The following is a 26039-nucleotide window of genomic DNA, read 5'->3' on the forward strand; positions in this document are numbered from 1 at the left end:
CTCACGAACCAAGATCACATATGTACCTGTAAAGGACTTGAATTTGTATGGGAGAAAAGCAGGATGAGTTCAAACTCCTTGGTTAGGCTTCTGAATGGACTTGAGTCACTCAGTGTCCTTTCAGATTATTCAGCTTGAGACTGTGCAGCTGCTTCTGTTTGTGATGCTTGAAGCTTTAGCTCTGGATCATGTGAGAGAAAGGTTACTAATGATTCTGTCAGAAACAGCACAGGGTGTATATAAGGGTAAGCCAGATAGAGTATTCTTCTGTAAAATAAATCTAAGACATGTGTGATACAAAATGTTCTGTAATTGAGCCATTTAACAACATATGGTTACTGTGGCTATATAAGACCAATGTGTGATTTTTTTTTTTATTTTTTTTCTGGATTCTTCTTCTGACAGTTTTGACTTCTTATGGTTTCTGTGTGTGTGTTCTTTATTATAGCATTGCTTCACAGCAGGGAATTAAAATGCTATAGGAAAAGAAAGCTAGCACTTTAATGAGTCACTGTTATGTGATGCAAAATCTTCGTGGCTTCTGTGAATAACACAGTTAATCCAATAGTGTGCAAGCAGTGCAGCAGAGGCACAGTGTAGTGTTAGTGTATTCTTCATGAGTGGACCAAATGAAGACTTCACCTTCTCTTCCATTAATGAATTATTTTCTGTTCCTTTCTAGCTTCTAGTTAGGCAAGTTTTGATATCAATACTCTTTTCTCCTCTAGTTGAGGAACTCATGATTTCAGATGCCAGTCTGCCATACTGATTTATTAGTTACTTTTGAAGGTATAATGAAGATGTAAAGAAATGCTGATTTTCATTACACTGTACAATGCTGGTGTCTTGGTTTTAAGCCTGGTTGTTGTTGTTTGCTTGTGTATTAATGAGTGGGTGATCTCTCTTGTTATTACATTGAGATTTTGGGGGCTTAAATTACACTTCTTCATATCAGATTTCTGAAGAACCCATTTAATCTGCAGAATTGGATTTGAGAACATGGAAAGATATATTCCAGAACATAGCAATTTCTAAGCATTCTAAACAGATCAGTAGAATGAAAAGTGCAGTGTTGATGCATAGCTCAAAACAATGGACTCTGATCAGTGTTCTGTTGACACGGTGTTCTCCCTCCAACATACAAGATTTTTTTTTCTTTGCTTCAGTTGAGAGTAATGTGAACCAACAGTGTAGAAACAGCCTGTCTTGTTTATCTGTCAGTATGAAAAATAATAGTGTGATTTGCATTATATTAACTAGGCATTTATACATCTGTTTCCTCGGATGGCTCGTGGCATTACGCTCTGCCCAGTTCTCACAGGGAGGTTAAAAATAAATCTGTCATAAATATGGTCAGTTTTTCAATTGCAACCAGTTATGGACAGCAGTTTTCCTTTGTCAGAATGGTTTTCCTTCCAGGTAGATCTGATGATGCTTCCATGGTGTACATCACTGCTGGCATCTTTTCTTATAGCTATGGGGAGGGGGGACGACGACGACAAGATAGTGGCTCTAGCAAAGAGCCACAGGTGTGCTGAAGAGGAGAGGCTGAGAGGTCTAAGGTGGCCTTGCCTGGAAAAGAGACTGCTCAGGGAAGCTCTGCTGCAGTGTGTGGAGCCTGGCTTATCTCAGCGTTGCCAGCAAAGGGACAGGAGTCACTGAGCATGAACTGAAGTACAGGAAAGGTGTTAAAACTTAAGAGAAGTGTTCCTATCGAGGTGGCCAAACACAGGAGCAGGTTGCACTCTGTGGCATCTCTGTCCATGGAGATGGTCTGAGGCTGGCTGCACATGGGGCTGAGCTGACTGTGGGCAGGAGCTGGGCCAGGGGACCTCTGAAGATCCCTTGGACCTCAGCTGATATTAAATAAATAAATATAAAATAATAACAGCAACCACAAAAAAAAGTAAAGAGGAATTACAAATATATGGCTAAAATGTCCCTTGTAAAGCCACAAAAAGCCTCTCTGTTGATTGAGTGGAAAGCACTGTGGGATTAAGCTGCAGAGCACTGTATCAACATCCTATTACTGCACTCACTGAAAGGCACTCAGTGTTTGGGATTAGGATAGAAGTGCTTCTGTGGTTTTGATGTATATAAATCCCATACGTTTGATGGCACTAGTCAGCCAGTCTGTTGGTCTTTAGAGCGTTTCCTTGGCAGTGTGCTCTGATTGCTTCTATTCATCTGTTCTGAAACTGCCTGAAAGTAAAGGTTGTTCACAGCATTTTGGTGTTTTTTTTTTTTTTTAAAGAGTATTTTTGGGTAATTTCTTGAGGCATAACACAAATGATCAATACTATTTTTTTTAATAATATTGGAGTCTAGATAGACACCATTTCTTCTTGTTGATGGAGTAGTAACAGTTAAGAGCAAAGCTGCATTCCTGATTTATTCTTAGTCTCTCTTTCCTTCATTTTTTGGGTATAAGTCAATCCCATAGATGGAATGCAGATTGTGAAACTTCTAAGACTGTAATGGTTTCAAGAGATTGGAGGTGAGGAGAAACAGGAAAATTTCTTGGAAAATACTTTGATTTATTTGGGTGCAGAATATTTTGGCTAATATGGTGTGGTCTGATCTTGGAGACTTTGCTGCTGCCAAGTGAGAAATTCAATGGGAACTGGATGTGCTTTAAAGCCCTGAGATGTAGTATTCCACAATGTTTAATGCTGAGCCTGCCTTCTTTTTCACTCACATCAAGCCTTTGAATGCAGAAAATGCTTTCCTATAATAAAGATCCCAGATAAAGTTCTTAAAAAAAAAAAATAAAAAATAAAAAAACAGTGTAATGCCTCTGTACAAAAAGGACAAAATGCCAATTCCTATGTCATGTCATTCTTCTTTGCTTGTTTTCCTTCATGATTTTGCAAGGCTCTTAATACTGCACAGCAAAAACTTGTAAGCAGATGTAGTGACTTCATGCCATCTACTTCAATTTCTGTGTAGAATCTGCAGTTGTATGACAACTATCACAGTAATGTGAACACCATGAACTTTATGATTCAGAGACTGTGTGCAATTATGTGCAGCGTATACTTAATACACTGCAATTTCTATTTAATTTTTAAACAAACATTTGATTTCTAAATACTGTACTTTCAAACGCAGTCTGAATGGTCTTTGGAAAGGATGGTGGTTGATGGTCATCTTTTCTGTCCAGGTAAATAGCATAAATGTTATATATTCTATATAATAAATGCCTTTAAAACTTTTTTTAAATCTATTTTAGATAAAATTGACATGAGCTTTATTCCATCTTCCAGTGAAGTAGCTTGATTGAATTTCACTAGGTTCTAATGAAGGCAGAGCTTGGCTAACTGGATTTAGAATGAAATTTATTTCTCTAAATACTTCAAAAACAATTTTTTTTCTTGTCTTTTAAAATTCTCTGAATTAGGTATGTTGCTTTGCAAATAGGGCCTCCTGTTCATTTCAATGAAAACTGCAACTGATACCAAGAGTACAATAACACCATTTGATAAAGAAAATTCTCAGCTACAAAACACTCTTTTTCAACATAGGCACCACCATTAGCAATGCACTTTTGCCAGGAATGAACAAGAGCCAGCATGCCGTGCTTGTAAATATCTGCACCTGTGGAGGTGACCCACTGTCACTGCTGCTGAAATGCACCACCCACTGCCTCACTGTGCTCACATCCACTGCTTGGTTTCCACGAACCTTCTGCAAGAATCAATAAACATCAGTGAGTGCATTTTTTTCCTCGTGGAGGAATTCAGTTCCACCTCTTTGTTTAACACACACTTCCATGTCTGACAGATGTCATTCTGTCAGACTGCCCCTCTGTTGCCATCTGTCACGTGGCAACAAAATGTAATGGAATGCAGGTGGGAAAGTTCAGCTTCTACTGCCATGCTGCCAGTATCTGCCACTGACATGGTGGGCTAACATAACAAAATAGGAGGCATTACTTTTGGAGCAGCCCTTGTACTTTCCTGGCCTAAACCTTGAGGATATAGGTTAAGAGGAAGGAGGGGTGGAAGGCAACTCCATTCCCCCCACCACCTCCAGATATGGGTTTCTTTAGAAAAATCTATAAGATGCCTAAAATAATACATATTATATATCCTAATAATGCCTAACAGTAGTCCTAATTCAAATATATTTAGTAGAAAATTGTCTTTAAAATACATATAGCAGTTCTTTTTTTGCTGAGAGAAATACTGTAATCTTCTAAAAAGAGGTGGTATTGCTTGTTAGCTGATGCATAGAGCATAATGAAAGCTGATGGACTCACGGCTGCGTGCGTGATAGAAAATAAAGGCCAGTAGAGTCAGTCTTAGAGCTGAGCAAAGTGACAGACAGCATCTCTATAACTGTTGCTGAAATCATTGTCCTAGAGATAGTAATAAAATGCCGGGACTGATATTCTGCATTGTGACATGCTGTAGTCCTGGCTCTGCAGACATCTGCAGGGGTCTGTGCTCTTCGTGCTGACCATCTGCTCTTGGTTGTGCTTGTACAAATATTTCAGTCTAAATATATTGTTCTAGGCAATCGTGTCTCTGTTTCTTAGCCTTAATATTTTTCTGCATGTCATACACATAAATAGGACCTATTTGTTTAATTAGCAGTTGAATCAAAAAAGGACTTAGTGTCATTTAATTATTGTTTTTGCTATCTACTTTTCTGTACTTTTTATGGGAAAAATTGCCACGGTTCTTTTTACTGCAGTATATTCAGGTCATACATCCTACAGTTAGATGCCTATATATGTGTGGTTTGTTTGTATGACTATTATCAGTGACAGCGTGCTCTCAGACTGTTCAATACCAGCTGCCTTACATCTTTTCCCATTCCAGGAGTTGCAATTTCTGGAAATTGGCACAGATAGATTTGTGCTGATCTGTATCAGCAGAAAGCTCGGTATCACTGGGGAGGTGTATGATGCCAGTCTCTGTGTTGCTTGCTTACATCTAATTGCTGTTGGCAGTTTTGAGAAGGGGCAGTGTGGTTGGGTATTGGGTATTACAGGGAGATCCAGTGGTCCTGCAGGTAGAACAGGCCATTGTTGGTATGGAAAGGGAATTTGTCATAGTTGTTAAGTTTATAAAGCTACCACGTGTTGGATGCACAGCCTCGTGCTGTGGAAGGCCAGTCTTTTCCACAGGAAAACCTGCTGCCTTCTTTCTGCTGTGGAACATGGGTTAGAGTAAGAACGTGATACGAGTATCCCTCTGTGCCATGGCAGTTGTTGGTCATCTCTGTGATACTTTATGTATGCAAATCCTACATAAATGTCTGGGTAAGTTCTGGAGAAAAGTTTTCAGACCGCTCTGAGAAATGAGTACCTGGAATAGGGGTCATGGAGTACATCACTGAGAAATATGGACAGTAGGAAATAAAAAAGCCAGGTTATGTCAGAAGAGCAATAGTTAATATCTTTTATAAAAGATATTGCATCTCCGGAAGTTACAATTAACCTTAAGAGGCAGTAGCTATTGTTATTCTCCTGATTATTGTTATTCTTTCAATATCACCTGTTTTAATTCCTAACACCTTATTTTAAACATACAAATGTAGAGCAGCTGAGTTCTCACTGTAGTTTGGTCATGTTTGAACCTTCCATTTTCTGATCACAGGTAGCTGTGAGTTGACAAGGAATTGCTGGAGCTTTTGAGCAAGTGTGCCATGTATCCAAATGAATGATGCTGCTGTTTTTTAATTTTTATTTGAGTACATCTCCCTGAGTCCAACAATTATTTGCTTGCAAAGCTTCCTTGCAAATTCCAGTGCGAGAATAACTTTGTTCTTCTCCAGAGGGCTGTAGCTATTTGCTCCTGACCCACAGCAGGTTCTTGTCCTCGTGACCTGCTGGAAAGCCTGCCTGTAGAGCTTGTGCGTAGCTAGAACTGTGTGGCTGCTGCTGGCTTTTTAAGTTGTGGAGCAAAATTAGTACAATTTCTGTGATAATATGGAGGTACAGTGCCATGTAAGTCTTGCAGTAAAAGTACTACCAGGTTCAGATGTGTGTCTTGAGTGCCTTTACAGTAAAATTAAGGATCAGCTGTGCACATGATTTACCCACTTTGGCATAGTATGATCCTAACAGTGGTGTCTTAATTGCATGTCTTAAAGCTTGCTGCCTTAGAACAGTGCAGCTGAAATAACCTAACTTTGGATGGTAAGAAGGGAGTATTGACTGATATTACTGCTGCTTGACTAGAAAGATATTACTGGTGTGAATACTAGTACTCAATCTCCAGCAATCTGCAGCTGATGTTCGACTATTTATGGTTAGTAACATACATAAGCACACTATTAAGTTGCTTTTTTTAATCTGTATGCATTTTTTAAATGTTTGAACTACACATATCTACATAAAACACGGTGTATGTGTTTATACTTCTTTCATAGATCACTAAAATAGAAAACATCAACCATTTGAGTGAACTGAGAGTGTTAAACCTTGCCAGAAACCTTCTGTCCATCGTAGAAAATCTTAACGGACTGGATTCACTTACGGAGCTCAACCTTCGTCATAATCAAGTCTCTGCTATAGTAAGAAACAAAACGTCTTTCTCTCCTCCTCCCCCTCTCACCTTTCCTTCGTTCTTTCCTTCCAGGAGTACACTATTTCTGCAGCTTATTGAAAGCATATCACCATTTCAAGTTTGTCAAATCTTAGATTATCCCACACTCTTCTGCTTGTGTTATTTTCTTGCTTGATTTTACAACTTGAAGATGGAAATAACAGTTTGGTTTTTGCTGCAGTTTTGTGCAAATGTGATCACTTGTAGCAATAAAAGCCTTGGTAGATCTTCATGGTTCTCTTAGACAAAAATATTCTGATCCTTTTTGGTTCTAACATACAAATTCAGAGACTCTTCTTCCATACAAGTTTGTTTCTTGAAATAGATCTTAATTTCTGTAGCTCAGCTAAGCAGTGTTTCAGAAGATGATGTTCTATTCTGGGATGTAATTTATTTGGGGTATAATATAAATTATAAATGTTGTTACCCTGGTTTAATTCTCGTGGAATGATGTTTTGGTTGTGGGTGGTGGTTTGTGGGCTGTTTTTTGTTGGTTTTTTTTTTTCTTTGTTTTCTTTTTAATTGGATGAATTCTATATAGCTATGTGGCAGATCAGGTAGGGGAGGGAGAGCTGTAGATTGGATCTGTAGCTAGAATCAAGGTGCTGAGCTCTGTGCCACTTCAGTGTGCTATGGGTAATGGTTGGATGTCCACTGATCACAAGCTGGAGTATGTTCCTTTGTGGGATAAGGAGGCGCACACTTAAAACTGATGGTTTTTGGTCTACAGTCTGGGTGGTACATGAGTCACTGCAAACTGTGCTGTCTGGCCATTATGGATTTTTATTACATAAATAAACTTTGTTCATGCTTAGTGTTTTTCCCTTTAGCAAAATTTTGAGCTATTTTAAGGTTTTCTACAAAGTTCTATTGTACAATACATTAGATTCATGATTACTCATTCTGAAAACATGTTCCTTCCTATAAAAATGTAAAGGTGACAGAGTCCTTCAGATTATTCTTGTTTAGAGCAGCTACTGCTGCTAGGTAGTGCTGATTGCACTGCAGCATTGCATTTCAACAACCTTATTGCTGCATGGTCTATTCCTTTTTTCTTTTCTTTAAACACTGTATTTATCCTGCTGCTTAAATGCTGAGACAGCACCTTGGCTTCTTTCCCAAAAGCCTGTTCAGAAACCAGCAGCAGCTTCATCCTCTTTCCTTTAATATCATTTGCTTTGCAAGTGATGCAGCTTGTTCTGCAGAGTAGATATCTGCACTGAAACACTCCCTTGCAGTCTGCATTAGGGAGAAATGGATCTGCACGTTCAACAGAAATCAATGTTGCAGCAAGGTTATAGTATATAGAAATGCAAGTATTTCATCGGGCAAAGTAGAAAGGTTCAAAGATGTTATTCTTCAGCTACTGAATTTATGCCTCTACCTTTTCTTCTAGAAAGATGTGGATACTTTGCCCCGTCTCCAGCGTCTGTTCCTCAGCTTCAATAATATATCTAGGTAAGGGGAATTAATACTTTGTTTCCTATAAGTAATTTGAAGCATCCTCTTGGAGCTGCATTTCATTAAAATTTAAACTGTGAATGCAGATTGTGGCTTTTATTTTTCCCATGTATGAGCATAATCAAGCTATTGTGCATTTTCTACTTTAAACATAACTTATTTTAACATTTGCATTTGAATGGAGATCCTACTTCAAAACTTAGATTTTTAATTTAAAGATGATCATTTTCTTTCTGATGATACTGAAAATTAGAAATAGTTCTGTAATTATATTGTTTTACTGTTAAACAACATATCTGGTAAAGCAACATCACTGAGTTATACAAACTGCTGAGTCAGATCATGAGGATTAGGTAATATGCTTATATTTTACTTGTCCATATGTTAGTCAGGTTTGAAGGGTATATTCCTGGTGGTTTCTCTTTCAAACCAGGGGGCAGAAACAGAATTACTGAACTTTCAAAGCAGGGTCTCTATTGCTTCAAGTAACTAAGTGCATTTTGGTATAAATGGAGAAGTTAGTCTACAACATATTTCATATTCATGGATTTTTGACGTCACATCGATACTGGTGCCAGCGTTAAAATAAGCAATGATAATAGTGTAGGCACACTTGTTTTATCTCCAGTTAGGTATGTGCTTACTCTTATCCCTTAATCATCACTAACCTTCTTTGTTGCTTAGAATCAAATAACTGAATTTTAGACAGGGAAAGATGCCTCAAGTTTTAATTACTGAAAATAGCATGCTATTCTTGCGGTACCCATTTTCTCTGTAAAATGTTATACTTAATATGAGCTTTTATTCTAAGAGCTACTTGAATATCTTAATTTGACCTGCATTATGTTTTCTGTAGACAGTTCCAAGCTACTTGTATATGTTCTTTAGGCTTTTAAAGTACCAGTGCAGTGGATATCCCTAAATACTCCTGGGGTTTAAGTATTTAAACACAATTAGAGATGAGCTTGCAGGAACAGTTAGTATGTTCTTCCCTTAACTGACCTCTTTATTTTGTTTTTTAGCTTGACATAATAAAGAGAAGGAGTTAGCATTTTGCTTTGCTTATATAATTTCTGGCCTTGGAACATGCCTTTTGTTTCTGTTTTTCTGAAAAATAGAATTAGCCTGGCAAGAACAATGAGGGGACTGCAGTAGCTGGCTCCTGTGCCATGAGGGAGCATCTCTGCAGTCAGTGAAATTTCTGTATGCTTTATGTACTTGGTATATTTCACATAGCTCTCTTACATTGCTGTTTGCAGTATTTTGCTGTTTGTGTGCATTCTTTGACTAGATTTATTGAACTTTATATAATTGGTAGCTTACTTGTTAATACTTTCTCACGTATTCATTGGGGTTTCAGCTGAACTGCTGATAGATCTAGTGTTAGCTTTCATGTAAGCTGGAGAGAATTAATTCAGATATTTGTGCAAATATCTATTTAGATTTAACTTGTAGTTTCATTTGGTGTAAAAGTAAAATCTTACTGTCAGACAGACTACTATAATATCTATACACATTTATGTGGGTTGCTAGGTGAATTGAATGCATCTGCTTAACTCTTTAACAGTCTTAACAAAATACAAATCTAGATCTACATATCTCTATTGCTTGTGGCTTTTGTGTTTTTTTTGTTTTGTTTTGTTTTGTAAAAAAGACATTCCATTGGATTCAGCAGTTCTGGAAGCTAAAAAAAACCTCTTCAATTCTTCATTTTAAAGTATGTAGTATATATGTCTCCTCACAGAAAAAATAATTAAATATAAGATTATGTTCTTGACCCATCTTTGTTTATGATACTTGACTTAATACTGTTAGACTGACTGAAAGTAAATGCAACCATAATAGTAGTGAATTGCTGTGCTACCTCTGAACTTTACTACAACCCTTCTGAATGATTTTGAGTATTTTTTCTCTTATTTACCTGGGCTTATTTTGTGCCATGTGGTAATTCTAAAATTGTATAAGCACAGCTGTTCCTAGAAAATACAACTGACTCTTGTTTTAGACAATCAGTTAGTTATACAGATACTCTAATTGGTTTATCCATAGATGTGTAGAGAACCTCCAAGTGGAAACCATTTTTTAACTGTAGGAACAAAATATGTAGGAACAAAATATGTATTTTCACTGCTAAAGTGTTCTCCAGGTCAGTGTGATGTTGGTTCTTAAATTTAGTGATGTTACATGGCCACATGGGAAAACAGGATACCAGCTCAAAGAGCATATACTTTATTTCTTCAGTTGATTACTGAATTGGAAACCTGAGGGAAGGGATGTTCTTAATCTAACCAAAACAGGAAGAAATTACTTTGCTCAGTGAAATGAGGAATGTTGAATCGAATGAAAACATTGTTAAATATTTGAATGGAAGCAATACAACAAGAATGAAAGGCTGGCTGTGATAGCACCTGTTTTCATCAGTAGTGTAGTGATTAGAAACATGGAAAAGACTGGGTTTTCTACTTTGAATGTTTTTTGAATGTAAAATTCCATCTTAGGTGTTCTGCCAGACTAGAGCATGTGTGTTGGGTAGCAAGTCTGCCTTTTCTAGAGCTCTTTGCAGAATGTGCTTTATCATTGATGCATTGCTGATGGAAATGTACAGGGAAAGAGCAGCTGTCTTCCCCAATAAGCAGGCTGTGTTAGAAGACCAGCGCTGCTTTGTCCTGTTTGTGCCTACTAAATGTATAAATATGAATGCGTACAGTGTTGGAAATTGAGCATACATCGCTCCAGAATACAGTGCTGCTTACTCCAAGCCACGTTCTTATATAAGTTAGAAAAAGTGGGTTTGTAGCACCTCTGACAGAGGGAAGAATTGAATGTAGTGCTCTTACAACTTTTGTGCATGCTCAGACTGACAGCTTGGTGAATCTGAAAACATTGTGAGGAAATGTTTTTTGGTAAGTTAGCCCAAACTCTTTTTTTTTTTTTTTTTTTTTGGTGGTGGTGGTACTGAAACTGCCATTTTAGCGGAGGTAAATTCATCTGGGAAGAAAGAAGGAAACAGAAGGAGTGGTGGTTGGGTGGGACTTGAGGAGGAGGACTTTTGTGAAAAGGAGCAGACATTTCACTCAGGGAGATGGTTAAATGAGTCAGTCTGAAATGGCATCATCCACAACTGTTTTGTGTTACTTGAGGAGGTCACAGACTCCTTTACTGTGAACAGAGGCTGGAGAGAGCACTGCCAGCAGTCTCTCGTTCCCTCAGAGTAGCCACCATTTGATACTGTCTGCATGCTGGGAAGCAGACAGATGTTCAATAGTAAAGTGAGTAACTCACTTGGCATTAAAGCTTCATGTGCTTTTGGATTGGGCTTCCAGTGCAGTAAGTATGGCATATCAAGTTTTTGAAGTTGAATTCTTGAAGCTCTAGTTTTGTCATGTGTGCTTACAAAGATATAAAAAGGTAGATCTTTTGCACAACTGTTCTGCTCTAAAATCGAGCTGCTATTTCAGGGAGCTAAGAGCATGATAAAGCAAGCACGGTTGTTTTAGCTGTTGAATGAATGTTCTGGTGTGCTGAGAAATAGAAAGCACAGCAGTATTTTCAAGTGGAGGGTTTGAAAAACACTAACAAACTTCCAGCTTTTCTGTTGTTTCCTGAAGATATTGGATTTGCTGAAGAGCATATGTGGTGGCAGAAGTACAGCCTGGTTAAATGTATAGTAGGAAGTGCTTGGAGCAGAACATTTTAATAAATATTATTAAATTATCTGAAACTTATTTTGAAGACCAAAATGTATTCATATTTAAAACAGTCTGTCAAGCAAAATCAATGGGAATTCACTTTTTCTAATATGATTGAGTTTATTTTTCTCACTAATGTGCTGTGTCAGTTGGGAAAATCACCATCTAGTTTGCAGGCATATCGAATAGGTGAAAAAATGTGCTTAAGCAAGCTTCTTTATGGGAAGGAAACCAGATTGCAAACAGAAACTGATAATAAATGTGTCTTTTAAACCCCAGATACAAAACACTCAATTGTTCAGAGATGATGAGCCCCTTCATTGGAACCTGTGCACAGCTCCTTTTCACTAGTCCTTATGTTGTTTTAATATACAAAGCAGAAATTTGTCAGTGTTTTCATTTTGTCTGTTTTTTTCTGCTGCATCCATGGAATATGTAATGTGGAAGTTACTTGCATGCTGTACTATGCTTGTTTTTTTTTCTGGTTGGCAGCTATTGAAACACTTGTTGAGTTGAGTTGTTTTATAATTTACTCCTCCTAGCTTGTGTTGGTGTCCAGATCCTTCAAACTTCCAGGTCTTTTCTCAGCAACTTGAGACTGATTGCTGTTTAGTTGCTGGGAGGATGCTTTTTTGTTTCCACACAAACAGAAGAAATATCTTGCCTAATCACCAGAAACTTTCAGAGATATCTCATTTTAAATCTGTCACTCTGGTAAATCTAAAGGTCTTTGTGACTGGACGTTAGTACTCAGCAAATTGTTGTATGGGTGGTGTTCTTGGTAAGTTGAGCAATACCAATAATAGTTGACATTTTCTTAAACAGCAATCTTTGCTGCATTTGTACTGCATATGATTTCCTGAGTTGTACATTCAGGGCGTTCTTAAGGTTTGATGTCCTTCCAAGTATTAGTGCCACCTTCCAAGTATTTCCTGCCAACAGGAGCAGTAAGAGCTATATCCAGTTGATGCAATTGGTAAGGTCACACTATTTTAAAAGTACAAATATTTGAACGCTGATTCTCTGTTTTCCAGTTCAGAAATGGTTTCTTTTTCCAGAACTTTTTAAAATCTGGTAAAAATGATCCTTTTTCTGTATATTTTGATGCGATCATCATTGTTTCATCATTTTTAGATTTAAGCTTCATGCTCAAGTGTACCAAATCCAATTATTTTCTATTTTCCATTGTAACCTACTTGACTTCATAACACGGACACAACTATTGAGGGCCAAACTGCATAGGGATATACAAATATTTATATTTATTCACTGTGATCAGTTTTCTGAAAGTTTTTGGATATTTGTGCTTACTCCTATGAGTGTTCAGTTTCTTTTGGAATTTAAGTAATTCTCTGTTTAAGAGCACTGTTTATTTGGGTCAGCTGCTTTCTTTGCACCTTTCATCTTTAATAAAAGGAGCAAGATAGGGGCTGTACGTGTCTAAATACATTTTACACGGGCCAGTTATTTTTGTCAGGAAACCATATCTAGTGTCTTAAAAAGCCAACTTGCTGGTGTTTGTAGACTGAACTCAGAACAATAGTTTAAAGATATGACACTTTCATAGCTTTTCTTTCAGTATTTAATGAAGTCGCAAACACCCAGGATCATTCTGGGGTTTTTGTACTTGTCATTTTTCTTGCATTTTGTTTTGTCTTCATGGTGGTTTTGATGGCTAATATATGTGTTACTTCTCATAGGCATCCTATTTTACTGGTGCTTTTTTCTTTTTGAGTACAGGTAAACACTAATATTGATTCTATTCTTAAGAAATAAATTCTTCCATCTCTTAATTTTTCATACTCTGTGGCATTAAAACTTTAAACTTTTTTGGTTACAGTTTTGAGGATATTCTGTGCCTTGCTGATTCCTCATCTTTGTCAGATATCACCCTTGATGGCAATCCAATAGCTCAGGAGACATGGTACAAACACACTGTTCTCCATCATATGATGCAGCTCCGACAGCTAGATATGAAGAGAATCACAGTAAGAAATTTATGTTTTCATCAAACTTACTAGTCTCTTGAATTTAGGAGTAAAATGTAGGGCTTTGTGTGTATATGTAGGGAAAAACAGTAATTTAGTGGTTTCACTAATTCACTGTTCAATTTAATTGAATGGTACATAGACATTCTGATATTTAAAACTTCTTTCATTTTGTGCAGTACTATGTAAGGGTCTGCTTCTTTATTTCATTTAAAACATGTTTAAAATAAACATTTAAACTTGTCATTAGTAGATACTGTGTGACCAATTGCCAAGTAACATGAGAAACTGCTAAGCATTTTGTTAGAGCTCTCTCAGTGTAGTCTTTACTGGTGTGATGTATAGCTGAAAAATATTCCTTCCAATGAAAGCAGTATTCTGTTTACACTAAAACTGGCATTATTTGTATTCTTTCATCTAAAAATTCTACTTAGTCATTCCAAGGAAACCTGGTGATCACACTGTCTATCTGCTTTTCTCCTTTAATGCCTAACCTACTCTCTCCCCTCTCATTTCTGAATCTGTTGGTAAAGTTCATGTAACCTTAATAAAGGAAGAGAGGACATGAAGACAGCTAAGTTCCTTCAGGCTTCTTGAAAATACACAGTGAGGTAGAGGATGAAGGGAAATTGCTGTAGGGGGCTTATCATGAAGGCATTCCATTTTGCTTCTTAATGTATGAATATTCATGCTAATTCTTTGTCTGCTTAAAAGAGAAATGTAACCACAACCTTCTTATAACATAAACTCAAACAGCAAGACACTGACACTAAGGAACATGGTTTAGTTCACTGACCTTGGGATGTCAGGTTGATGGTTGGATGTGATGATCTTGCTGGTCTTTTCCAACCCAAATGAGTCTATAAATGTGTAACCTGCTTAACAAGCTGTGGTATTGGCATTAGCTTTTTTGACCAGGCACTGATACATATGCCGTATTTTAAATGCTCATTTGCTTTGTACAACTGCATTAAAAATTGTAGCTATTGTTTTACCATATATCCTCTTGTCCTGTAGCCAATATACTGCAAATACAAAATAGAGCTGATTATGATGTAAGGTAAAACATGTATGTGGAAAACATGAATTCTAAAAATGACTGCTTTGGGACGTTTGAGTTTCACTACCAGTATTTAAACTACTAGTCGTCCCCCCCCCCCCTCCCAGGGAATTCTTTAGGTAGGTTCTTTCCTTCTTTGAATTTATACTATATACTATACTATATATTAGCTAATTGCTTTGCTTTTCAAATGAATGCTTTCTCAGTACTGTTTCAGAAACTTGAGTCAAATAAAGAAAATGCCTTTTTTCTACTCCTACTTGAGAAGAGACAGATTCTGATAGAAGTCAGCGATGGCAAACCTGTAGGAAAAGCTCTAATCCCTTTGTAGACTCTATAGGATCCATATGGGAAAAGGCTATTAGAAATGCACAGCCTTGGGAAAAACTTAATCTGAGTTCACACCTTGTTAAACATAAGAGGATCAACCCAAAAGACAAAAAGCCATAGAAAACCAGGCTTCAGCAGTTGTGCTGCTCATAAAACTACTTGTAAAAAAGTGTGGTTTGCATCCTTTTTATTTGCCTTCTGGTTTTTGAGCCTCAAGAAAACGTATTTAAATCTTTTCTCAATATAGATGGTGCTGTAGGCTTTTTCCAATAAAAACTGTGTTGCCCAGATAATCATAGGATTTAAGAATCTTTTTGTTATTATTATTTTTAAAGAAAAATAACAAGTAGCATGAAGTTTGTGATTAAATTAGACAATTGGCAATGCCAAACCCAGTTATTCTGCCTAGTAATACAACGTGCTGTTGCTGTTGGCTGTAGGGGTAAATGTAACCTGGTGGGGAAATGGGCATGCAGTACTGGGTATACGATTTTTCTCACTTGATTAGTATACCTAAGGTAATACATTCATAGGTTCTTTCATTCATTAGCCTAAAGCGCATCCAGACTGTTTTGGACTTAAATATTGCTTTGTCTTGCACAGAACTGAGAGCTGGACCAGGGTGTTTTGTCTAAGTATTCTTCCCTAACTGTTTCAGAAGTTGTTCTGAAGTGGGAATTACACAATTCTTATTCTTTTATCTTTCCTTTTGCTTGCTGGCTTCACTGGGGCAAGAAAATCATTTTAAGGAAGAATAAAACATAAAGGATATTTTCAAAAGCTTGTAAGTGGCTTTGAAGCTGGCTTTTAAGAGAACATTCTCTCTTTAGTGCCAGGCATTTTCCATAGAATCCTCTGCAAAAAGAGGACATCTGAGGAAGAATTCTGGTGGTGACAACCTTAGGAGACTGTTGGGAAATATCTGCTGCAAATATCAGATAGTCAGGAATTCCAGCTAGTCGTTCTAGTGTTTCTTAAGTTGGAGCAGAATTGCTTTAATTCAGGGAATTCTGTCACATTATGACAATTTATGAATCATTTTCCCATGAGGGAATTGGTGTTTGCTTGAGCATCCCATTACTAAGCAGTTTTGAAAACAAATTTTAAGCTCTTAAACCAGTGAGGCGTGGACCCAAGAAATCATTGATAGTGATGTTACACGTAGCTAAGTTCCATTGACAAGTTAGGGCTTTACATATCTGAAATATATAAATATATATATATACACATAATATAAATATATTTTTATATATATTATATATAATAATATTATATATTTATTTATATTATTATATATAACATACAATATATAATAATATAGTATATATTATTATATATACAAAATATATAATATTATATGTAGTATATTATGTTATGTGATATAAAAATATATATATAGTATATATATTATATAATATATATATTTATACTTATATATTTCAGATATGTAAAGCCCTTTAAGCCATTAAGCCATTTTAATAAAAGTAAACATATATATATATTAAAAACTATAAGCATTATTTGTTGTTTACACTATTAGATAATTCCCAGCTTAAGAAACATGTCCACTTCGTGTTATGCATCTAAAACACCAACTTAATGGGAATCTTTTGCTGTGTGGAAGATGTAATAACACAAAATAGTCTTCTATTTTGCAAGTCTGAGTGGAATGAACTTGTGTGAACAGTAGTAGTGCAGCAGTGAAGAATACGTGCATTCTATGCGTACTCTGTTCAGGATCCTTCACAGGTCTTGCTGTGAGTTATCCCTTGAATGACAGCTGCCGTAATGAGAAGTTTGGCCCGAGTCCGTGTCACTGTTAAGGTAGAGCTGATGGGCAGCAGGGGGAGCTATCGCCATGACCAAGCTCCAAGGCAATTACATTGCAGGGTAATAGCTTTAATATGTTTTATTCTTCTTGGCATTCTGTCACTGCTGTAGCTTCACGCTGAAAACGTAAATCTGCATCCTCAAAATCTCATTAATTACTTATGGGTTTCAGAAAGCAAGACTTCTGCTGAGTGGGTGCGTGAAGATGACTCTGTAGGCATTTAGTAAGTGGAGAACTAATAAATGGCAGCAATAGCACTGTTTAAAAAAAAAAAAAAAAAAAAATCCAGCTCTGTTTGTAATGATCTGGCACTTTCACCTTCAAGAAAAACATCCCCCCAACATGGAGCTTAGAGATTTGGTTTCTTCCACGGTCATAGGATTAGCAGGCTCCTTAGTGTGATGACAATTTCTTTCCTGGCAGGCTACTGCAGTAGGAACCTTGACTTCTTCCACAGATGCCCAGCATGCTTGTCTGAACCCCCCAGCTGGGATTTAAGTTTTTCTAAGGTGTACTGGAAATCTTCTATCAGTAGTGGGTCCTGACAGTCTGGAATTAGAATTTAGGAAAGAGTGCAAAAGGATACTTGGCAAGTTTTGGAGGATGACAGAGCTGTCAGCAGCTCTTTTAACTATTTAAAGATTCATTATTGTTAGCCTAACATTTTCTTTTGAACACACAAAAAGAGAAGATGCAGAAGATAGGATTTAAAATAGCTTTAGTTCATCTGGCAACTATCAAAAAGACACAAAGTTATGGATGAAAGCAGCTGAATAATGAGGGGAAACAAAGGGAAGTGGAGAAGGAAAGAATTTCCAAAGATCTGGAGCTAAAAGGGAAGAGTGGGTGATAATGAAACTGAATTGTAGCAAGGTTATTAAAGGCTTTGTTTTATAGCTGAGTTTTGTTTGTTCTTCAGTGTGTTTTTTCTTCAAGATTGATTGCATGTGTTCTGTAAGATTAATCAAGAAATGTATATAGACTCCACTTGTATAAAAAGTAGATTTGGCCTTTGAACTTTATTCAGATGTTTTCTCCATCATTCTACCTTTATAAATACTGAGGAAGAACTGGTTGTTTGGGGAGGTTGGTTTGTGGGGTTTTTTTTGTGTTATTTGTTGTTTGTTTTATTTCTTTCAGCTCATTTCTTTTGTACAACTATATAAAAGATGTAGTGCTTTTTAAATGTCTCAAATTATGATTAACTCTTGATAGAGGAAAAAAATCTGACTCCAATTTGAAAAGTGTTTGCATTAGTTCATCTCAGTACAAACAGTGAGACTTGGGAATGTACTGGGCAGACTTGAATGTGGGCAGCAGACCTTCATGGCTGGCAGATATGGATTTGATGCTGAATTAAGGGAAGGCTTTGGAGTGGAAGATAGGGTGGAAAGGAACATTTGTGGAAACTTCAAGAACTGTATTAGGAGAGTTGGTGGATGTTTGCCTTAACCTGAAGTTGTTTTGAAAGGAGGTGAAATCATAAGGCACGTTTTTTTGCGGATTAGTGCCACTTTGTTGTGCAGCTTTCACCTTCTCCTGTGCTAAAGGTAACAGTAGTTCAGGTAATTTGAAGCTGAGCATATGATGAATGGCCAGCTGCTTCCTGCCAAATAGGGTGGATAATTTCTGCTCGCCCTCCTTTGGTGGGAAAACTGGTTTACATTTCTCTTCTTACTGCATACCAATTTTATATAAGCAAATGTTGGAGGAAAAAAAACAACCTTCATTTCAGAGTTCTAAACATACTTTAAGTTACTTAATGTGTTTGATGTGTTCAGAAGTTGTTACAGAAGATGAGATCAGAAGTTAGAGAAAATGAGATGGGAGAGAGAAAAAAACCCTTTTAACAGTGTTAAAGAGCAGAAGTGCAATATCAAATCAAGAAATTTGAAAGCTAAGAATCAACTTTTAATTCCCTTTTAATTGAATGGTGTCACTAATCTATGCTATTTTAAGACTATCAAATTTTAAGTAAATGTAAGATGAGTACGCTTTAAGATAAATAGCTGCCAGAAGAATCATGCTTGTCATTCTTAACATTCTGTATCATATACTGAGGAACAGTACATTTTTATTTTGTATTATTTACACATTGATTTTTGTGGCATACAGGGTTTTTATTTCTTGATTTTTATTTATTTCTTTTCTTTGCCTCCCTCAGAACCTTTCCATTTACGTATTGGGCTTCGTTATGTGATATTCTGTTGTACTGGGGTCTGTAAAGCTCTTTTTTTAATTTTCTTTCTTTTTTTCTTATTTTACTTTATTGTTGATCTTTCCTTAAGCAGGTCCAGTGACCTCCTAAGCTTCATTCTTACCCGAATTATGCTGTAATTCTGTGACACCAACTTTTTGGTAATCCCCTATTTAGGAAGAACTGAAAAGTCCAGGAGCAGATGAGTCTGCCAAGAGAACCTAACCTTCAGAAAGCCAGAAGCCTTCTAGGGTGAAAGTGTAAAATAAATAGAAATAAAATAAAAAAAATAGGCTATTTGATTTGTGTTCCAGGGAGGTTGTTGCCTAAGGCTGCATAAGAGAAGTGTACTTTACCCAAAACTTCTTTCGTTAATTTGAATTAAGGTAGGCCTCTTGTTGATGTATGTATGTTAGGCTGAAGTCATAGGACAGTTCTGAAGTTCAGCGGCCTTACAGACTGATGTCAACAGGTATGGTGTGTAGTACAGGGTAGTATGCAGATAGGTTCACATATCAGGTATACTTCTAACTTACTAGTTTATTTATTTATGTATTGTCATTATAAATGGAAATTATTTTCTTAAGCATGTATTAAGAATGCCAAGTGTCAAGTTCCTTTTCTATTTCGTCTTCCAGTAGAACATTGATCCATGTGCCTAGGGGTTCTTATAGTGCTGTGAACATAATACATTCGAATTGTATCAGAACTTTGTCATATCTGTATCTTCCTGTTCATCTCTGTTTATTGATGTTCTTCACTTGTAACTTTCTGGAAGGTGGAAATGAAGAGCCTAGGACAGGAGCTCTCTATTTTGATGGAAACCAAAACACTTTATGTTCTTGGAAGATACACTAATAGAAACACCCAAATGGCATATGAAGTAAATGAAAATAAATTTAAGTATGCTTACTAAATATTTTTCTTGGAAGAACTCTACACTTTTTACTTCATAGGGAACATTTCTTTTGTTACTTGGAAAATACATGTTCTAAAAATACTGTGCTGTGAGAATGTTTAGACTTCTGTAAACAGAGAACATTCAACCTAATATGGTTGTATTGCAGTATTAAATTAAATACCTCCTGGACCTGGAGATTTTAATATCTTCAATTATATGATTTCCATTTTTCAGGAGGAAATGACTTTCTTCTTGAACATGAACAGGCAATAGTATCGACAAGAAATAATGTTCATATAATATAGTTAATTTTGAAAATATTCCTCATTCAACATCAGAAGTTGAGAAGAATAACTAACCTTTCTAAGAAGTATATAATGATAAAATTATTATTTTGGCATAAATTGAGATACGTGTACTCATCCTGTGTATTTCGTTACCAAATAAAACATTCTAATCACAAAAAATACTGTCCTATTTCAAAATGTTTGTTATTGTTTTACTGATCATATATTTAATGCTTTTTCAAAGAGCTGAACAAATACAGGCGTAAATAGATTCATCTTGTAAATAGATTCATCTTCAGTATTTCCATCTAGTAGATAATTTTTTGTATTTCTTGATTTATTTGTAAAAACTTTTTTTTGTTTTACTTTTAAAATATTTCGTTATTAAAATACATATTTTCAATTATAAATGCTGACATAATGTAACTTATTCATCATATTAAAAAGTTTCAGAAATGAATTAATTCATAGTTTTGTAAAATTATTACCTTTTTTGTCTTCTAGGAAGAGGAAAGACGCATGGCATCTGTTGCAGCAAGGAAAGAAGAAGAAAGGAAGCGTGAAAGTCATAAACAGAGCTTGCTTAAGGTATTTAATGTGGCTGTTCTAAGTCTAACTAAAATGAGATAAGTCTGCCATAAACTATTTACAATATTCTCTAACCCAATATTTTTAATCTAGTTCTTAATTATCCCAGCATACCCCTATCCTTAAAAACTTTTTACAGCTTAAACAGTTTACCCTACAGTTGAAGTTCTTCATTCAGCTATCCCAGTTACCTAACAACCAAAACCCAAACCAACCAAACAAAAAAAACCCAACAATTGAATATGTGAGCATGGTGCTTTATGATAGCACCAAAAAGATAGCGAACTTCATTTTCCCAAATACAGAAATGAAGTAAAACCAAGAGTGAAGGACTTTTTGGTGATTTCAGGTTCCTTGAATGTGGTCTCCCACGTGTCATGAGTGCTCTGATCCCATACAGGGTTTCCTGAAGCAGTTTTTCCTTTGTTCTTTCCTGTTAAAGTTGTTCCTCTTTGTAGAAGGAGCTAAGCAGTTAGCTGAGCAGCAGCTAGGCTCCAGCTGTCTTTTTCAGCGGAGCACTTACATACCATACCAACATGGCTGGTTAGTGCTTGTTTGCATGAGATGGAATAGCTCCAACAGGGAGACAAGGGCACACCGCAGAATACTCGTGCGGGCTGGTGACTAAATGACTGACTGCTAGCAGGAGACTAAAGGTCAAGGATAGAAGACTATCACCATTCCCTTTGTTGCATTAATTTGTTCCCAGATCATTTCCTATTAATAGAGGTGCCTTAAAACCTTCTTTATTGTCTAGTAATGGTTATATAAAATGCTATTCTATTTTGGCAAATGGGGAGGGGGGGAAATCATGTATCCATAGTGTGAACTTGTCTAGGTAAAATCATCCCTTAGAAAGGGAATTAGGCTACATGATTTGCATGAGTCTGTAAGAAGTGTAGCAAATTTACATAACTCTGAAAATAAAAACATTGTTATCAACAGATTAGAAAATGTTTAAGCATAAACTGAATGGAAAAAAATTGTCTAGTGCCGTGTTAGGATCAACAAGGTTGGTTGGTGTTTTGCTGTTGTTGGTTTTTGTTTATTTTTTTTTTTAAATAGAGCTTCATACTGGGAAATAATGACATATCTGAAATCTATTCCAGTTTGACGTTTTGATGCCTGGTCTCAGAAAGAGAAAGAAATAGGAAATTAGGCAATAATAATTATACATAACGTTTTATGCTGTTGACAAGCTAATTGGAAGGAAGTTTGTGTTTATTTGTAGTTCATGTTCTTAACCACTGATGTAATGTTTTCTTGTAGTTGAGAGATTGTTTGCATTGGTGGCACAGATTCCTCAATGCATTTTGCCAGTGAAAACTTCCCATAGAGGAAAAAGCATGCTTAAATATAATGCCCTTACTACTCAGATTTCAACATTAAGTTGAAGGTTTTGTCACTTAATTGAGACTTCTTGCTCATCTTTAGATAGCTAAGTGGAATAAATGTCAAATGGCAGTATATTCTGCTTGATTCAGTGAGGTGATTTGTATCTCCTTCCTTTGTAAAAGCAGGTTCTTGTGAGCTTGGATTCTCTGTTGTGTATTGTCTTCTATTTGAATTGAATGGAATAAACCTGCTAGGAGGAAAAAAAATCTCCAAGCACAAGATTTTAACGAGAGTTACTTTTGAAGAAAATACTTAGAGAATGATTTTCTGGAATTCTGTTGTCACTTTCCTACAAACCTTTGTAATCTATATGCTGTGGAAAGGAAATCGTGGGCATTCATTTGACAGCAAGTAGTTTCTGCTTTCCTGTATCTGCAGCACTGAAAAGGTTGATGTTGGCAGTGCTGCCTCCCCCTGCTCCTTGCAGATACTTCTCAGCCTTGACAGTGGAGTTCTTTATCCTTTTTCCATACAGTTTTTTTTATCTTGCTAAAGCCCATTCTTCAGCAGTGAAAGTCCAGTGGGTTTATCTCTGCACTATCAGACATAGCAGACACCAAGATCTGTGTCACTGTAATGAGTCAGCACCTGCAGCATGAGAGATTTCCGTGTTGCTATAAAGTGTTCTACTGTGAATCGTTTATGTGCTCTCTATTTGTCAGTCTGCATACTAACTTTAAGGAAATACCTAGGCTGTATAGTCACAGCTCATGAAATTTTTCAAAAGACAGTGTTCATTTGTAAAGTGTTATACTTCCCATCTCCAACATGGAGTACTGTGAGGAATGTTCTTTGGGGACTTTGTTACAGTCATGTCTGCAGTTTGCCAATGTGAAGGAATTACATGAAAGCCTAAGATTAACAGTTTTGTGTTGCTTTTATAGATTAAACTGAAGTGTGAAGAGAGTATAGGTTAAAGTTAATACATCACAGTGTTAATTTCAAACTGTAAAACTGGGTTAACTCTGCTTTTCTCCATGGGCAGATGAAGTAAATGTTCATTTTTCTATTTGAAAAAAGGTACTACAATGAAAAGTTGTGCTTTGTGTTGATTTGCCCTGTTTCATCCAAATGTTAGTGCAAACTACAGACTACCAAAGCAAGACTTGTATGGTTACACAGATCAGCTTGTTTAAACTTTATTTTCTACAGCTTATCTTAAGTCACTTGTTTCTATTATCACTGGCTTTGTGAAACCATTGTCACCTGGTGGTTATGCGAAACAGTGCTTGAGTGATGCTTTGAATTTACTGTCTGCCTGTAAACCAGTGCTTCTGTTTCTTCAATGTAAAATGTTGACAATTTTTTGATTAAGCAACTTATTTGTTTTGCATCCAACAAGTATGTTGATACTACACTGTCATAATTTATTACAACTTTCGTTTCAGGAAAAGAAGCGGTTAACAATTTGTAATATTGCTCGCCAATGGGAGATACAGCAGAATCGAACAGATCTTGTGGCTTCTTTAAGTCAAGATAAAGATAACCAGCCTTGTCCGATCAATGGCAGTGCTGCATATGTATTTCCTGAAGAAAGCAGGTATTATATTCAGGAATATTTCTTCCCATTCTTGTCTTACATTCTTATTCTCAACTCAGAGATCATTTTGTTGTATTTTATTATCAAATGTAGTATATCCGAATTTATTCTGAAGAGATGTTTTACTTCACTGTTGAACATATTGGCTGTTGATTGTAAGTTATGTACACTTAATAAGTAATATAACAGCTGCTAGTTGGCTAAAGAACCTTATGCTAAGTTTTTGTGATTTTTTTGCTAAATGAAGGAGAACTTAATGCTTAAAAGAGGAGTTAAATATGAATTCTGGGGCCAGCATTGGGGAAATTAAAGGACTTATTTCAAAATAAAAATATTGGAAAACCCCAAGGTTTTAACAAAATAAACAGTGTGGGTTTTCTTGCAGTTGTTATAACACTCTTAGGCAATTCACATTACATTTTGTTGTCTGAATTGGAGATTTATATTTGGACCTTTTTCAGGACTGGATAAAGAAATGGAAGTGTGGTGGTAATGTTTATTGCTAATTTAGATTAGTTTAAACAAATCAGTGAAGACATGGCTATGTCCTAGAATAAATAAGCCTTAAATAATATTGCCATCTTTTATCATGTAGCTGCCTGCTTCGCACTTTGACTCCAGATAGGTTAAAGATGACATGGATCTATTAATGTGTTATATAATAATGAAGTTTTCAGCATGAGTAATAGCAAGTGAAAGTCAGCATGGATGAGTAATGGCTTCTCAAGTAACTATTTCCAGTCAAAAGTGAGATCTTAGACTTTTGATAGATACTGTCAAAAAAACATCAGCTAAGTGATCATAATAGTGGGGAAAAAAAAAACATTAAATATTCTAGCACAGTTATAAAGAACAAAACAGTAACAGTTATTGCACAACTTTCTGAGCCTGTGGGTTGTGTTCATCTTGAATTCTTTGTGTGCTTCAGGTCAGCTCAGCTGCATGTATTATGTGGGAAGTAAGATACGTAAAGTGGAGTGTTGAAAATACCAGGATCTGTTGTTTAATTTTAAAATTGATATTACAAATTTGGAAGCTCACACTATTTTAAAATATGTGCTTAATAATCCTTATGAATTAAGAATTAGAGATGAAATAATCTCATTATTGTTCTTTAAGGAGAATAATGAATCCTGATCAGACACTGTGGCATAAGGGTTTCAGCTGAGTAGTGATACTGTTTTTAAGTGTGGAACTGCTTTTAAGTTCAGCACTGTCAATAGCTTTATCCTTGGCTGGTATTAATAACTGTCTGATTTTAATGGGATGGATCCTACAGCACTTATTCCTGTCATATCTTCTACAGTTCATACAGAGAACAGAATCTGAAGGGGTCTTAGCTCAGATAAGCATGTTGGTTGAAGTTCCTTTCAGGTAACTAAAATATGTTGATCTAGCATTCTAAAGTAAAATTCTTAAGCAGGTTATTAAATATAAGTGATGTTTTCTCATGTTGTCCAACTCTAAAACTAACAGAGCCTTCCTGCCGAAGCAGCAGAACTTTTGTAATGTTACTTGATGGAAAGAGAATTTTCCATCTTGTAACACTTCTGACCCATGCTGGGTAAAAGTGGATGAATACTGAGAATTGCAGTCATATTTGAGTTCAGCTTAGCTTTTGGTAAATGAAAGGATAGTCATTCACTATAACAATTTTAGTACTATGAAATAATTTATATTACTGAATTTTTGTTTCCCCCACAGGTCTCTTGACACAATATTGAACAATGCAGTACAAGGCTTGTCTGTCCTTGAGTCTCATCTGGTGGAACTGGAGGGAGACACTCTTTACTTGTATGGCTCTGGAGCACTGGAGTGCTTGGATCGGAACTGGAGTGTTCAAACAGCTGGAACCATTGTCACAGTCTCCTTTGTGTTCATAGAATTTGATGAAATTGTTCAAGTGTTAACAAAACTGAAGATAAAATTTCCTAATTCTGTGGTAAGAATGTCTCAATGTCAGCTGTGTGAGCAGCTTGAGAATATTTATTCTGTAATGGAACTTTAGTTTGGCAGTCACCACGGATTGTTTTATGTAAATAGATGTATTTTTGAATTACATTGGTTTCATCCTTTAACGTTCGTTTCATTTTGGCAGTTGTGAAAAACAAGATTTTAATTCAATTCAGATTCTTCAACAAGATGGTTATTTTCTTTTCATTCTAGTAATTATTTCCTATAGTTCACTTAGCCTGCCTGATTATCTTTAAGTTGC

General features: G+C 36.1%; 2 protein-coding genes across 6 annotated transcripts in view; one reads left to right on the plus strand and one right to left on the minus strand.

Annotated features, from left to right (window-relative positions):
- Positions 1-26039, minus strand: part of MPHOSPH10 (M-phase phosphoprotein 10) — a 1076704-nt gene that overhangs the window by 474320 nt on the left and 576345 nt on the right. The window lies entirely within an intron of this gene.
- LRRC49 (leucine rich repeat containing 49) overlaps positions 1-26039 on the plus strand; it is a 46764-nt gene that overhangs the window by 6455 nt on the left and 14270 nt on the right. For 3 of the 5 annotated variants that reach the window (XM_046899303.1, XM_004943763.5, XM_004943764.5), the window contains 6 exons: positions 6382-6525; positions 7954-8015; positions 13548-13695; positions 20806-20889; positions 23673-23824; positions 25529-25766. In XM_046899303.1, the coding sequence (XP_046755259.1) occupies positions 13657-13695; positions 20806-20889; positions 23673-23824; positions 25529-25766 (513 nt within the window). In that variant the 5' untranslated portion in view covers positions 6382-6525; positions 7954-8015; positions 13548-13656. Of the gene's footprint in view, positions 1-6381; positions 6526-7791; positions 7870-7953; positions 8016-8624; positions 8651-13547; positions 13696-20805; positions 20890-23672; positions 23825-25528; positions 25767-26039 lie in introns of those variants that run through there. The other 2 variants (XM_040706886.2, XM_046899302.1) reach the window with 2 other exon arrangements.

Source organism: Gallus gallus, chromosome 10, assembly GCF_016699485.2.
Source record: "Gallus gallus isolate bGalGal1 chromosome 10, bGalGal1.mat.broiler.GRCg7b, whole genome shotgun sequence".
NCBI classification, from domain to species: domain Eukaryota; kingdom Metazoa; phylum Chordata; class Aves; order Galliformes; family Phasianidae; genus Gallus; species Gallus gallus.